The 16,261-nt window shown below is 37.0% G+C and overlaps 2 protein-coding genes across 2 annotated transcripts; both read left to right on the top strand.

The window, feature by feature from the left end:
* The first annotated feature begins 1,900 nt into the window (after positions 1-1,900).
* On the top strand, positions 1,901-5,609 carry gtf3c6 (general transcription factor IIIC, polypeptide 6, alpha). Its single transcript, XM_012882124.3, has 6 exons — positions 1,901-2,050; positions 3,001-3,078; positions 3,209-3,272; positions 4,319-4,363; positions 4,452-4,559; positions 4,705-5,609. The coding sequence occupies exons 1-6, from the start codon at positions 2,027-2,029 to the stop codon at positions 4,827-4,829; spliced, it is 444 nt and encodes a 147-aa protein (XP_012737578.2). The 5' UTR covers positions 1,901-2,026; the 3' UTR covers positions 4,830-5,609.
* Positions 5,610-6,057: 448 nt separating this feature from the next.
* calub (calumenin b) lies at positions 6,058-13,378 on the top strand. The gene is made up of 7 exons (XM_012882126.3): positions 6,058-6,145; positions 8,648-8,891; positions 9,815-10,008; positions 10,155-10,321; positions 10,404-10,464; positions 11,915-12,114; positions 12,287-13,378. The coding sequence occupies exons 1-7, from the start codon at positions 6,088-6,090 to the stop codon at positions 12,389-12,391; spliced, it is 1,029 nt and encodes a 342-aa protein (XP_012737580.2). The 5' UTR covers positions 6,058-6,087; the 3' UTR covers positions 12,392-13,378.
* The last annotated feature ends 2,883 nt before the right edge of the window (positions 13,379-16,261 follow it).

The following is a 16,261-nucleotide window of genomic DNA, read 5'->3' as shown; positions in this document are numbered from 1 at the left end:
GGTATCCTTTTTCTTCTCACTATTCTGTGTTGGTCTACCACATTCATCGTACTGGAAAAATTATAATGCTATACATTGAAGCTGGTGTTTGTAATGTGACAAAACAAAAGATTCCCAGGAAGTACGCGTTTTACAAGGCACCGTAGCTATTCTCCATTTTGGGTAATGAAAGCCGAGACTGTTTTTTTTTTTGCTGTTTCAAATAATTTCAGACGAGGAACGTGCAGCTGCATGCGGAGTGGGAGCAGAAGGGCTTCATTTGTTAAACCTCAGTGTCAGCACCTGGTGATGTGCTGACTTTGTCATAGCGTGTTTGAAGCAGGTCCACTGTTACCGCAGTCCGTTTGATCTTTATGTCAAGCTTGCTGCCTGTGAATGAAAATTCTGAAAGGAGACAGAAAATAGTAATGTCTGAAAAATATATCCAGAAGTGTCAGTTGGTTTGATTATTCATTGAATGCATCAAGTGTTAACGAAACATCAGAAGGCGTCATGGCAGTTGGGCTAACTGCTCCTTTTTCATCACAAAGGTGTTTCTGAGCACGTTTGTTATTGTACACTGTTTTTTTTTATCAGATGAAGGACGAAGAGGAGGCTTTCTAAAACCTATCATAAATAATAATCAGCCGATATCCACTGTCTTCTGAAACATGGTATCATAAATGGGGAATGTGTGCATTCTTTTTACTTTTAATTTCTTATTTACATTCAGGGAATCACTTTTAAAAACATTGAAATATATTAAAGAAAACAATAAATACAATATTCCATGACCATTTTTTCATAAGGTATTGGATTACATTTATTCACAAGAACAATTATCCCTGTTTGAACTTTGTTTCGGATTCAATTTTCTTCCTGATTAGACCTCTTCCTGTTTGCGTGACTGTTTCGCTTTTATTGTTGTTGGGATTCATTTGTTTATTTTTGAATATCTTTGATGTGTTATTCGTTTTATTTTATTTTTTTGTAGCCTCTGCCTTTGACAGACGAATTTCCCCTTGGGGATCAATAAGAAATATCATCTTATTTCGTTTCATCTCATCTCATATAATCTCATCACCACAGCTGTGGACTGCTGCAGTAGGACATTAATAATAGTAATGTTGGATGTACTTGGGAGTGCCTACAGCTAGCCAATATTTAGAATAAGACTTTAAGTCCTCTAGACGGACGAATGAACAGACAGATAGATTTCTTGTGATAGACCAACACAAAGTAACATATAAGTTGAAGTTTTGGCCTGTTAGAGTTGACAGAAAGACGGATGGAGCTTAATAAAGGGCAATCCTGGAAGTCGACGTGTCAAAGACTGCAAAAGACGAAACCGTGGGTCTCAAGCAGGACAGCAGCTTCATACATTGAGCCTCAGCTACAATAAATGGTTTAGATCAAAGCATATTCACCAGTTAGAATCGCTCAGTCAAAGTTCAGACCTAAATCCCAATGAGAATGTGTGGCAACACGTAAATATTGATGTTCACAGAAGGTCTACATACAATCTTGTTGAGCTTGAGCTGTTTTATAAAGAAGGGCAAACATTTTAATAACTAGATGTTGAAAGCTTGTTGAGACATACCTCAGTAGATTTGCAGCCAAAAATAACTGATACATAGCTATATATATTTAAAAAAAAGAAAGCATAAGACATGTATGATTTTTCTTTCACTTCACATGTATGTACTATTTCATGTTGATATGTCAAATAAAATCACACTAATGTACATTGATGTTTTTGGTTGCAACCTCGTGAAATGTGAAAAGGTTCGAGATATAAGGATACCGTTGCAAGACACTATGTACACAGACAAATTTTATGAAATTTGACTGTTGTGAGATATTCCTCAAAAGCTAAGCAACAGTGCCCTCTTGTGGATTAAAATGTACCTGGGAGACGCAAGCGTGCAAAAGCAGTCTTCTCCCGGCCACCGTACAATTGACAAAATTAAAATCGTGGTTGTGAATAATAATCGAAGCGAGTTATCTGCAATCTGCGATATCATTGCTCTATTTCAGGTGTTTGGAGATGGATGATGAATGGGAAGAAGAGGTATTAAAACACTAATTGTGCTCGCGTTTAGCTTAGATAGCCGTTGCGCTATTAGCTTGACGTAGCTAACAGTTAGCCAACGACTGGTTAAATATATCAGACTTCTGTGAATCATGTATGTTATTTATGGTATTTTGAGAAGGTTATACAGATCGGTGTAGTTAGAGCAGAAAGAGAGGGTTAGGTTTAGCTAAGCAGTAAACGTTTATTAGCATGTTTATTTGTTTGTTTTTTGTTGTGTTTTTACAATGTGATGCTGAAGTTGTCATCCTACTCGGAAGTTTCCCATTTGGCCCATGGTTAAAAGGATCATTTCACTGCAGCTATCAGCTCTGAACTACTTGTAATCTTCTCGAAATTTCACATACTTGTTTAAACCTGAATTGGATCTTTAAAAAACACTTGAAAATGACACCATCTTGGCAGGTCAAACGCAGACTGAATCACTCCACACTAATACCAGATCATGGAAGAATTTGTCTTTTTTTCCAGTTTTTTTTTTTAACTCAGTCTTTTTTTTATTTTTGCTCCTGTTTTTTAGCAGCCTAGTTGTTTTAGATTACAATCTGGATAGCATCCAATGTAAGGTGGCGAAGAAGCCAAACTATGCTTTGAAACTGCCATATTCTACGTTTCAGTAAATGTTTCGCAAATCATGAAGTGTTTTTATAGAAATTATGCAAAAAATAATGCAGTTTATGAGAGACAATTTCGGCTATTATAGATTTTAAATTAAAGCCAGGTAGTCCAGAGTTGTTGAATGCACTGAAACAACACTTTAATGAGTGCAAAATCAGACTACAACTTTAGTACATTGTTTGTTAGACTTGGATTACTAACTGGATGTCTCATAGGTTTTGTTCTATGTGTCGGATTTAAAAATGTGGACGTATTATTACCTAAAGCTTTCTGTTTTCCAGCATGAGTCATTATTTCTGTGTTGTGTTCAGGAGCAGCTTGTTGTGGTGGAGCTCTCTGGAATAATCAACAACGACTTTCTATCAAAGTGCCAGACATGTAAGATACTGGTGAGTTTTTGGGTATTAAAATGTATTTATGATGATTCTAAATACCAATTTCAACCCACTCTGGATAACTGTGCACTAGAGGTTTTCAATCTTGTTCTTTTTTACTTTTTTTTTTTTTTATTTAATTTAGGATATAGATAGCGAGAGGCCCATGATGCAAGTTGGACAGTATGTGTTTGCAGGGGAATATGATGGTAAGCACATAACATATGCACATATGATGGTAAACACATAACATATGCAATTCAAGTGACTTCAGCCTGTCAGTTTATTTAATTTTTTTACTTGGATTTCCTTTCGTGGATTAATTTGCAAAATCCACACTATTTCAGTAATGTTGAGTCTGTGTAAAAAAAAAAAAAAACTACAAAATAAAAAAATACACCTCTTACCATATTAATTAAAACTACCTCTAGTGTATAAAACATGAAACTGTTTCCTTATTTATAAAACCAAGATGGAGCCAAAATTGAAATACGAAGTGAGAAAAACTTAAGAATACCCCTGTTTCAGTGGCTTGTAGCTCCTTTAACAGCAGTAAGTTGAAGTAGTCATTTTATGTGTGACTTTATCATTTTGGAGAAAATTCATCTCTCCTTGGCTTCTATTTTTGATGAAATGCAGGGGTTTCCTTTCACTTTGTTGTTGAATGAAACAAATTACATGGTTGGACCTTATGTCTGTTTTTTAACCCGTGATCTTAGATGTAAGTAGCTTTAGACCCTGTTGGATCATGTTATCTCCTGACAGCTACAACTATAGAGTAAACCAGGCTGTGCTTTTTTTTTCCTGTGATTGTCTTTCTTTTTTCCTTTTTTTTCTTGCTTGGAGCTTAAATGCTAATATTGTCAAGAAATTATATTATTATTATTAATACGTAAGCAAAAAAGATTGACAAAGGGGAAAGTCAGTAAATTTAAGATAAAAGATGATTCTTAAACTTCTTAAATGATCCTAATCGTCATTTGTAGGTTCTTAAGCGCTGAGAATGTTAATAGCATATTTTTTGTAAAAAAAAAAAAAAAAAAATTCCAGCTGTCGTTTCAGTACGCTTTAGTTTACACCAGCATGCTAATCCCATTACCTGAAGCTGTTCATGGTTTGTGTATAACAGATTAAAAAAAATCATGATTTGTTTTTTTTGAAAGAGCATCTGTTGAGTCTTATCAGATATTTTGTCATTTAAAGGTATAAGATAAAGTAAAATAAACATAAAATCTTGCTATCTTGCTCTCTGCAGACGCTTTGGGAACGTGTGTGCTTTTTGAAGAGTTACCAAAAAAGGGTGAGGACCTTCTCCAATGATTCCATTGTTCATCAACTGTGCTGTGTTCTAAGTTCTTCTGGGTGTTTTTTTTTTTTGGTGCCTCCAGGAAAAGCAAAGGAGTCCCCTGGCCTCCGATACATGTGCCACACTGTTAAGAAGCTGACGATGCAGCGGATCTTTCTCACCGAGAAGAGGGAGGGTGAGATGATGGCAGGTCAGACAGAGTATCTTGTTTACAATGGGAGGGTGTTTAACATTTGATTGACCTAACTTGGTTTTCCATCTGCAACAAATCAAAGTATCATATTTGCGTAATATTGCTAAAACAAATTCAAGTATATCTGTTTTTGCTCCACCAGAGGGACAGGGTGACAAACAGCAGGACACAACCTGTTTGTCTAATCAAAGCAAGACCGACGACACACATGGCACGTTAGAAGAAAGTACAAACAACACAAACTTGGAGGACTCTGCAGTTGGCTGAGAGATAGACGTTTTATTATGACTTCCCTCTGCGAGGATAAGAAATCTTCCACCGATACACCGTCAAGGACTTGGATTGAGCGGTCTTTGCATATTTACAGCAGAACAGAGACAGGTTTTCTTTCTGTGAAATAAAATCTATTATTTTTGTTCGAAGATACAGTTATGCCTCCCCTTGACTGAGCCTGAAAAATATCTCAATTAGTAGTTATTACACAATGGTTGCATTGTCTTCAGTTGATACATGAGGTTTTGGATTTTATTTTTCTGACTTTTCTTTGCTGGTGTCAAGATCTGGTAATGCATGGCACAAGAAAACTTTGAGTCTCTCTGAATGGAATCTAAATAGCATTGCTGCTCTTATAAAGAAAGCCCAGTTCCAGGTACGCGAATTGTGACTCTCATAAGATGCACAGCGTGTTGACAAAAGTATTCAGCTAGTTCTCTCTTCTTTACATATCAAGGATAGTTTTATACAGTTTTAAGTTGAGTGAGAAAATACAGGTAGTTCCACAGGCATGTTATAAATGTGGATGAATTGTAACTTATATAACCAGCACAATAGTCCACAATGATGTAACACATGCAGGTTTTCCTAACATTAGGCAGCCCTCATTTGAATCGTGTTGGTCCAATTGAAAAGTGTTTTTAGCAGCAATGCACAATTTCACTATGTACAATGTACAATAATCATTCAATTTAGCCTATTCAAAAAATATAGTTGTTGTTTTTTGCCGTTTTTCTTGGAAAAGTGTGAGGAAAATCTTTTTTTTTTTTTTTTTTTAAAGAATGCTACTTCACCTACTTGGATCTAAGCACATTCATTGTGTAATTGATTGAAAACTCTTCTTGAAATTTTAATGCAAATCTTTTGGTTTATCTTTTATTGTATTTTTGTATTGATTTTTTTTTTTTTACACACTTTGAAGGTTTACAAATTTAATTGTTTTGGATTTGTATGTAAACCCTTGGAACTAGTAATATATTTTACATTTTTATAATTTTGTGTTCCCTTTGTATTTAATTATAAAGCAATAACAAGCTGTATCAAGCAATAAGTTTCTCTGTTCAGAGAATCGTCTCCTCCGTAGTGTCAGTTTATGAATGAACTATATGTTGTTGACTTTGAGGACGTGGCGGTTCTCGGCCAATCCAATCAACGGTGCTCCCCTGAAGTGGACCAATCAGCTGGCGACATCACACTCGCCTTCCATGAGCATGATTGGTCAGGTTCCCGATCGTCCACAGGAAGTGTACTGATGTGTTTCCTGTGGGCGGGCCTAAAGCGTCAACGACGAACTTCCTTGGGAGACACCGGTGAGTTTTCTGGTAAATTGTGGAATAAAATAAGAAAAGTGAGGCGGGGTTAAATTATGGAGTTGCAATTTCCGAAAGGTATATCATGTGTGATAGTATGGAGGTTAATTGTCATGAGTTTAAGAGGGAAATTGCAAGACAAAAGGCGAAATTGGCGGTGTTCTGCGTTAGCCAGACTGGGTCGACCTGTATTGGGTTGTAACTGTTGCTTTGACTGAAAATAACGGTCTGCTCTAAACCGTGGTTATGAAGACAAAAAAAGCGACCAAACGTGCACACATGAGAACTGTTTAAGTATTATGGTAGCAATGAAAATGAAACCATAGCCGTAACAATAAAAAAAACGGTTTCAGTGAAAACTAACGTTTCTTTATTTCGATAGGACGTTCATAGTTGGTGCTTGTATAAGTTTTCTGTACGAACATCGGGAGTCCTTTCGGCTGCTCCCTTATCCAGGTGTCGCCACAGCTAGTCATTACAATTTGCGCACAGAGATGGCAGAGATTTTACGTCGGATGCCCTTCTTGAGTCATCCGGGATTCGAACCTGGGCCCCCTGAATCAAGGACGCGGACCTAACCCGCTATACGACCAGCCTTTGTTGTTATAAGCCTGCGGATATGACACGTGCCATTGTTTGTTTGTGCGCTTAAGGTACCACGCATTGGGAATATTTTAGGAAGAAAGTCGATATATATCACATATATTTGTTGCTCTAGTTGCCTTTTTTATTCTCGCTTATACACTAGAAATATGTTAAATAGCTGAACGGACGGACGGACGGACGGACGGACGGACAAACTCAAGAGAAAATAGGAGTAAACAGTTAAATCCTCTAAATTGTTCTCGAAGGTTGATCTATGCTGACAATACGCCCAATTGTGTATATATATATATATATATATATATATATATATATATATATATAGTCCCCAAATCATTGTTTTATTTTAACCAACAGGCCTAGTATAATTTTCATCTCAGTCTAATCCTTGAAATAACTGAAATCTTTCACTATTGTCCTACATTTGCAGTGAAAACATTGCAGATGCTATTATTTCTTTGTTCGAATGTTGCATGCTTTGCAATGCTTAAAAGACAAATTGGATTGTTCAATATTAGACTTGGAAACGGAAAATGAGAGCAAAAACTCTTGAAGGAAGGTTGGAGGCATAGTGACTGTCAGCAGTATAATTTATTCTTTTTTTATTTATTAAAGGGCAATGCACTTTTCTAACCATGGTGGAACCCTCTAAATTTGTCTGATTTAGTCAACAGGATAATTTTCATCTGTAGTCCCTGGAGGTTTAATGGTTTACACTTTAACGAGAAATGGTTTAATGGTTAACACTTTAAAGAGAAAATTCAAAATGCATTGTACCAACAGACAGATTAAGTCTGAAACTCAATAATTCTCCCAATACTTTCCACTAAGGTATACTTTTGGAAGTTTTCTTGCAATTTATTAATGTTAATGTGTTTTTTGTTCACATCTACAGAACCTAATTAGTTTTTGAGCTTCTTTTTTAATTTTTCTGTTTTTAATTGTGACATTGTTTTTATGCTCTGATTTTTTTTTTATTTTTTTATTTTTTTTTTTTACTGGTCTAAAACATGCTTACCTTTGCTTATTTTCCAAAACCTTGACATATCTTCAAATCTATACAAAGCCTGAATCAGGCCGCTTACTCTCAACAACCGGTATTTTTCAGGTATAACACATCTACAGCAATCTTTAAAGCTACGAGCCATGCTTAAACAAAAACATTAAATCAATCACATTCACTTAGATATAGTTTGTCACCTATAGAACAACCCTCAATGTGTGTATTTGGTTTTAAATTGTTATTTAATATGTAGAAAATTAACTGCCCCCGGTCGCCGGTCTTCCCAATCCTTTACCCTGGAGAAGCGGTCTTCTTTTATTGATGACTTCTTGAGTAAGAAAAGACTCTTTGAGGCAGAAGCTATACTAAATATAAACTAAAAACAAGCTTCCACATACATGTATCTCTCGTGGCGTCACACAAGGCAGCTTCAATTTACCCGAACGCTTCAGAATCTGTCTTAAACTCTTGCTTGTCTGCCTTAATGTTTACTAGTCTCAGATGATCAGCTCGATTCCTGTGCCTGTTGTGATGATGCAGAGGCACAGGAAGCAACATTCTTAAATAAAATATATCAACCATAAGGCAGTTTTACTCAGCGGTTCCTGCATCGTGTGTCAGTGGTGAAACTAATTGGGGTTGTGCGTCTAAACTTGCTTCCTATACACACACAGGACTAAAACTGGGACAAATTGGGATTGCATCAGCTTCAAAGGACTTGCAATAGCTTTGGTATGAGTCATAATCTTCTGCCTTGTTCAGAGTTGGGCTAAAAGCTGCGATCAGCGCAGGCAGATTGTGTATTATCTTTGAAAAGTACGACGTACACCCAAAACAAGCAGGCGCGCAGATGCTTTTATCAGACTGACTGAGTTCGCCTTTACTTTCTGGCGCAGAGAGCGCTGGATCAAACTCAGAAATGGAGCTGCGGCCACTGGTGATGTGCTTCGCTCTCTGCGTGGTTTACGCCACCAGCAAACCCACGGAGAAGAAGGACCGCGTCCATCACGACGACCCTCTGAGCAACAAGGAGCACGACGACGCTGAGAACTTCGACTATGACCACGAAGCCTTTCTGGGACAAGAAGAGGCAAAGACCTTTGACCAACTCACACCCGAAGAAAGCAAAGAGCGGCTTGGGTAAGGTCATCACAAACTCGTATGTTTTGGTAGTCATAATGAACAACGTAAATCAAATATTAACCTTTTACACTGTTGCTTTAATGCAGGGGTGTCAAACTCATTTTGGGTGAGGGGCCGCACACAGCTTAATCTGATCTCAAGAGGGCCACAAGAGTAAACTCATTGCAAGATTAAATAGATCTAATAAAAGTGGACTTGTTGTTGATTTTTATATTAAATCAATTTCACTTTTACACAATAGATTATGAATAACCTCAGCATTTTTAAGAAAAGTATGTGCAATTTCAACAATACTTTTACTCAGTTAAACATTTACTTGTGCATTATGCATAAGAACTGATCACAGTGATTATACAATGTTGAAAAACATTTATTCACATTTTTTGGAACTTAAAAACACTGTCCTGCATGACAAAATACAAACAGATAAAAATTAAGAAATGATTTAAAATCAATTTTTCACATCTGAAGCTCAGTGCTACCATCTGCTGATTAAAACACAGCGCCCCTTGTGGACAATATAGAAACGGCAGATTTTCAATTAAACGAAGTACATGTTTTTTTTCAATAATTGTTTTATCATTCTCTTCCTTTTATCTCCTCTTTCTATCACCCTTTCTTTTGTTCTTCCTTTCCTCTCCTACTTTCCCATTGTAGTGTCCATATCATTTGAGATATTCTCCGCATGAATCATAATAAAACTATTCACATTCATAAATCAAGCGGAGCACTATGGCAAAAGCAGTTCTGCTCCGCTTGTGAAAGTCAAATCTGATGAGCTCTTTTTGGCATTAAGACAACAATTCTTATTTTTTTGACACCCCTGCTTTAATGTTTTGCTCTTGTTTTGTTTTTTTTGTTTTTGTTTTTTTAAACTCATTAAGGTGTAATTGTTTTGTTTGAAAAATGTCTCTCTGCAGAATGCTGGTAGAACGCATAGACGAGGATAAAGATGGCTTTGTGACAGCCGACGAGATGAAGAAGTGGATTAAGCACGCACAGAAGAGGTGGATCTATGACGATGTGGACCGACAGTGGAAGAGCCACGACCTCAACGGGGATGGAATGGTCTCCTGGGAGGAGTACAAGAACGCCACGTATGGATACGTTCTTGGTACGTCTCCAGAACGTATTCACTTCCTGTTGTTTTAGATTCCCCACATATTGTACATGGCAGCTCTTTCAGTTTAACGTTTGCTTTGCCAAGCTTGGGTGTTAATATATAAAAATAAACAAAAAATGCTGGCTTTCAACCTGCAGACGATTCCGATCCTGAAGACGGCTTCAGCTACAGGCAAATGATGGCTCGTGACGAAAGGAGATTCAAGATGGCCGACCTTGACAAAAATATGAAAGCCAACAAGGAGGAGTTCACCGCTTTCCTTCACCCCGAGGAGTATGATCACATGAAAGACATCGTGGTGTTGGTGAGTGATGCGCTAAAATGGGTTTTATTTTATCAGTAATGCTGGATTTTCTACATGCTCAGGTCTCCTCATTTTTCTTTAGGAAACTATGGAAGACATTGATAAGAATGGCGACGGTTTGATTGACCTGGATGAATACATAGGTGAGTTCTTACAGCCTGTTGACATTGCTGGGTTTTTATAGAGCCTTTAAAAAACATTTATAGCCTTTGAACTTTACCTCATTTTGTAATTTTACAACTGCAAATCTTCACATTTTTAAAAAAAAAACTTATGTAATAGATCAAGTTAAGTTAATACTTTGTAGAACAATCTTTCATCACTATTAAAGCTGTAAGGCTTTATGGGCATGTCTCTCCCAGCTTTGCACAATCAGAGACTAGTTTAAATTTCTATATCTTTCCTCTGCCCTTGCATAACTTGCGGCCAGGTTGAAACTAGGGCTGAGTATTAATTCAAATTTCAAGAATCGATTAAAATCTGATTCTCAAGATTTTTTTTAGCTGTTAACTGATTTACATTTTTTTTTGCTGTTACCTGATTTATACAACTGTGTGGTTATGCATCATATCGATACTAGGATTATGTTAACATTCAACAGCATGTTAGTAAAGTAACGATAGTTAGTGGCGGCTGTAAGAACCTAGCGCTCTCCCTGACCGTTGAGACGATTGTTTTCATAAACATGCTGTGGGGCAGAATACCCAAACCGGTCCAGGGTGGAAAAGAGAGGACCCGGGAATACCGGCTCACACATTTAAGTTTGCAGTGGAAATCTTTTATTATTATTATTGATCTTTAGGAATTAATCTGAGAATCCATTAAGAATTTATTTTATCTTTTTTGTAACACAGCCCTAGTTGAAACCAACCTTTTTGTGGCTTTCTTTCAACAATGTCACTACAACAAACCCCAGATTTATGGAGTACACGGCTAATAGTTGACACACACCCCCAGCTATGGTAGACTTCTACAGCTCCTCCAGAGTTACCATGAGCTTCTCTGATTAAAACTCTTTGCCCAGCCTGTCAGTTTACGTGGACAGCCATGTCTTGGTATATCTACAGATGCAACATTCTCTTTCCGGTTCTGGGATTGTAGATTGAACAATGTTCTGTATGGGATGTAGAAAGCTTGTGATATTGTTTTGAAACCTAGCCCTGCTTTGAAGTTCTTCACAACTTTATTCCTGACCCTTGATGCTTTTGGTTGCCGATATGTTCTCTAACACATTTCAGAGGTCCTCACAGAACTGCTGGATTTATACTGAGATTGAGTGTAAAGTTGACTTTAAAACACCACTGATTTAACAGGATTTTATTTAATTGTATCAGATTGTGAGCGATTGTGAACTGTAATCTCCCTCTGGGATTATTAAAGTATTTCTGATTCTGAATCAGTTGGGAGATCTTGCCTTGGTTTATGACTTCATTCACAATTAAATCAATTGAAATCTCCAATTGCAGGGGTTTGAATATTTTTCCAATTAGTTATTTATATTTTTTTTTATAGCAAATTCAGACTCAGTATTTACCGCGTTAGCACTTCTAATGTCCTTCGTTTGTCTCCTTTCTCTGTTGTCCCGTGTTCTAGGTGACATGTACAACCAGGATGGAGATAACACAGAACCCGAGTGGGTGAAGACCGAGAGGGAGCAGTTCACCGAGTTCAGGGACAAGAACAAAGATGGAAAAATGGACAAGGAGGAGACCAGAGACTGGATCCTACCAAGTGACTACGACCACGCTGAGGCCGAGGCCAAGCATCTCGTATACGAGTCAGACGCAGACAAAGTATGTAAAACAGAAGCTCTTCACAGTAAGACTGTCTCTTCTGCAAAAAATATTATCAACTGTAGAACGGGGAACGATTTTGTTTGGGTTTAACAAATAACTCCAAGGGCATACTGTGGAAATATAAAGTAAAATAAAGAAAGGGCTAACTGTGTAAACTGTTACTCCTCAGGATGGCCGACTGACGAAGGAAGAAATCGTCGACAAGTACGACCTGTTCGTCGGCAGCCAGGCCACCGACTTCGGGGAGGCGCTGACTCGGCACGACGAGTTCTAACACCCAGCCGTCTGTGTGCTCATCTTGTGTTTTTCACCACACCGATGAGTCCTTCCACAGAGCACAGAGCGTTAAAACAGGATGGGCTCATCCGATCCTGCGCCACGGACAATAATTTATTGAATTTCCTGAATGTGTCTCATCGTGCACACACTAACATTCTACATGTTCAAGCTTGGCCAGTATGTTGCGCTTCCTATTGGACTCTTTTCCGTTTGATCTGGTCCCGCAGACTTTGCCATTTCTCTAGAGACTTGGCAAGGAATAGTTCATTTTTTTTGTAAAACTTTTTTACAACCGGTTTGTCCTTTTTTTATATACCAATAAAGTTTAACGTTACAGTCTGAGGAAAACTTTATTTTCCTAATGCACCGAACTGTGTAATTTGGTTCCTAAAGGAAACACTAGTTTCTAGTTCAGTTGTGTTTCAAGTCATTATAAAACACGTGGTTATCGGGGGAAATGATCGCTTGGAAAGGAGAACAACATCTTAAATTCTAGTAACTGCGCTGACCATTTGGCGTTAGTGCTATAAAGCATCTTAGTGACACTTTATAGTTTTTTTTGTTTTCTGGTCCATATTGACACAAACTCTGTGCTCTAAACATAGACAAGAGGCTTTTGTAATAGATGAAGGATTGGAGTTGAATCTGAGGCACAGTTTGGTTCTGGGTTGGATCACCTCCGCTGTCTGACCTCCAAACCTAAAGACAGCAGGATGTACTCCAGGCTGATCCAGTCTAAAACTAGCCTATAGCACACTGCTGGTTCAATTGTCAAAGCTGCTTCCCTTCTTTTATTTGACTTCATCATAATCATTTCAATTGTGTGTGCATGTGAGTGTGTACATATGTTACTTGTATTATTGATAACTGATTTTACTGTATTTGTTTTACGTTTTATTTGATTTAACTGAATTACTAACTCACTTGTGTGCCAAGCAAAAATCGATGAACAGTTGAGGGGAATAAAATGCTCTTCCCTTTACATTTTTTCCTTATGTTTTGCTTATATCATCACTTTTATAACCACTCATAATAACTTTTATGTTTGCCTAATTTCTGTGATGTTTGGGTCTTTGTTTTATTTTTATTATTTTTTTCACATGCTCACTGCAGCCGCAGGCCATCGACTTGTGAGTTTACTGTAAATAAGTCAGTGGCCTTCAAACCGAGCACCCTAACTAGTTTTTTTTTTTTTTTTTTTCGACTGAGAAAGAGTCTCAATAAAAATATAAAGTTGATTGAATTTTATTTATTTATTTTTGTCCTGCTTAACTACACCTACTTACAAAAAGTTTTAGTAATTGCTTTTGCCTTTTCCATGACTTAAGTATAGAGAAAAAGACCATGTAAAAAAATAAGTGTTTCACTCAGTTCTATTATCTAAACACCTAAGGATAACTTTTGAATTTCTGTTAAGAAAATGCTTTTAATGTTTAATGTATAAATCAGGTCACCTTTGTGGTTTATCTTTGGCGTAAAATCTTGAGTTAAATATTTTACTCGTCAGTATCCTATTGAGTTACCGAGAGCAGCAAAGGTTTTAAATTTTGTGAATGAATAACAAATGATTAGCGGGCCTTGTTAAATTCAGAAATAAGTCGCACAAGTTCAGATAACTTTATGTTTTGTATACTTCTTGCAACTTGTCGGAAGTCATCATCTTTATTTTTCTACTCTAAATGGGAAGAGTTTTACAGAATAAGCATCATTTGATACAAATCCCCAGTTCTCTCACATCCCAAAAGCTGCTTTGTTCGACTGAGATCTAGTGGCTGTGGAGGCTGAAGGCTACAGTCGGCTTATCGTCGTCTTCTAGAAACCCGTTTGATACTATGTGAGCTTGGACACATGGTGAATTCTGCTGTTGGAAGGAGCCCTCATAAAATGAATCGCTGTGGCTGTAAAGGGAAGGATATGGGCGACATCGATACTCAGGTAGGCTGAGGTGTTGCATTGATGTTTAGTTGGTACTAAGGTGCTCAAAGCGTGCCAGGAAAATATTACCCGCACTGGTTACCCTGGCACCAGCCTAAAATGGTATTAGACGAGAAGATGGATCCACGCTTCTTGTTGTTTCAACCAAATTCTGGCTGCACCATCGGAACGTTGTAGCTGAAAATAGAGCCTTATTGGGCAGTGCAACATTGCTCAAATCTATTATTGTCCAACTAAATTGTTGCCTCGGATTCCTCTTCTTAGCCAGAGGTGGGTAGTAATTAGTTACATTTACTCAGTTACATTGACTTGAGTAACATTTTGAGCAAAGTCTACTTTTAGGAGTAGCTTTACTGCACTGTACTTTTTACTTTTGTCATATTATTACTCAATTATCGCTACTCTTGAGTAAAATTTCTGACTACTCTACCTACTGCGAGTAACTTCAGGAATGAAAAAAAAAAAAACATACTAGTTTTAGTCAAAAATGCACCAAAGACACGAAAACCTGGAGTTTATGTTAAAGTCAGACTTCTTATTTGTACACAAGCTTTGTTATTTTAATGTTATTTTCTATCTGCGGAGCTCATTGAGGCATTAGGATGTGAAATGAACGTAGAGTAAACGGTGGATATTGTCATTGGAAGGACTTTTCACTGTTCTAACACACTGTGTAGATTAACATCTGTAAGTACTGCTTTCAAGTTTAATGTTGAAAAACTTTATTTAGAAAAACGTTTTCCTCTGCCTGAATGTGTTTTGTAATTATGTCAGCTGTTGTATTTTACTTATTTTCTTTGTCTTTAAAATACCAGAATTTGAACATAATCTTATATTTTTTGTCTTTACCATTACATCATTTTTAAATATTAAATCATGAATTGTGGCGATTAGTTACTCAGTACTTGATTAGCCTTCTTACTGAATACTTTTTAACTCTTACTTAAGAAATTTCTTGGTTGACAACTTTTTACTTTTACTTGAGTAAAAGTATGCTGAAGTAGAGCTACTCTTACTTGAGAACAATTTTTGGCTACTCTGGCCATCTGCTTCACGTTGTATCGCGTGTTCTGAGCTGATACACAATTTTTGTTAAGCAGTTGAGCAGGTTTACACAATAAAGTGGCCAGTTATTGTGTTATTGCCTTACAGAGATCTTTAAATGTGTTTACTCTTATTTCTTTAACCTTTTCTTTTTCTTTACCATTTTGATGCCTTGCAATAAATTTAAACTGACATAATTTAGGGTTTGACTTAATGTGCCCACACACAATGACCTAAATCCAGGAGTTAATCAAATAAAAAGTTGCTGTTTATTTTTTTTTCAACATCAGCTGTTGCTTTGCACCTTCACACTTTACAGAAATGCCTAAATTAATTCTGGCTGTGCATTGTTGGAGACAGTGTTTACGTTAGCCAGTATCATGCAAATTTCAGATAAAAGTGCTAAATCTGATTTTGCTTTGGATTTAAGGCTTGCTTTGCGACAGCAAAACCCATCAAGCTTAAAGAAACGGGAACATTTTTGCTTTGAGGAATGGGTTGAATCTATCCAATATTAGCAAGACCCATTAAAGAGACATATCTGTAGACATTTACAACTGTTCATGCAAAATTTTACCTCCCTTTAATCGGGGTTAAAGAGAAACCCCCGCATGTGTTGATTAAAATCTCGAAATGAAACAAAATGCTTTTTGTACAATAAATACCCCCTTGGACTTCATGCTTTATTATTTTCCTGAAACTAAATGTATTTTACAAATCCTTTAACAGTAGTGGTGAACTAGTGGCCATAGGCTGCAGAGTAGATAAAACAATAGTTTCACTGTATGCAAAATGATAATCTCTTATTATAACCTTAGAACACCTAAATGCAGATGTTTGTAACTCATCTCTGTCAGAACATACTCCTCTTTCTTTAACCAGTGGA

Source organism: Fundulus heteroclitus, chromosome 2 (genome assembly GCF_011125445.2).
Source record: "Fundulus heteroclitus isolate FHET01 chromosome 2, MU-UCD_Fhet_4.1, whole genome shotgun sequence".
Lineage (NCBI taxonomy): Eukaryota > Metazoa > Chordata > Actinopteri > Cyprinodontiformes > Fundulidae > Fundulus > Fundulus heteroclitus.
This window is presented reverse-complemented; position numbering and strand designations above follow the sequence as displayed.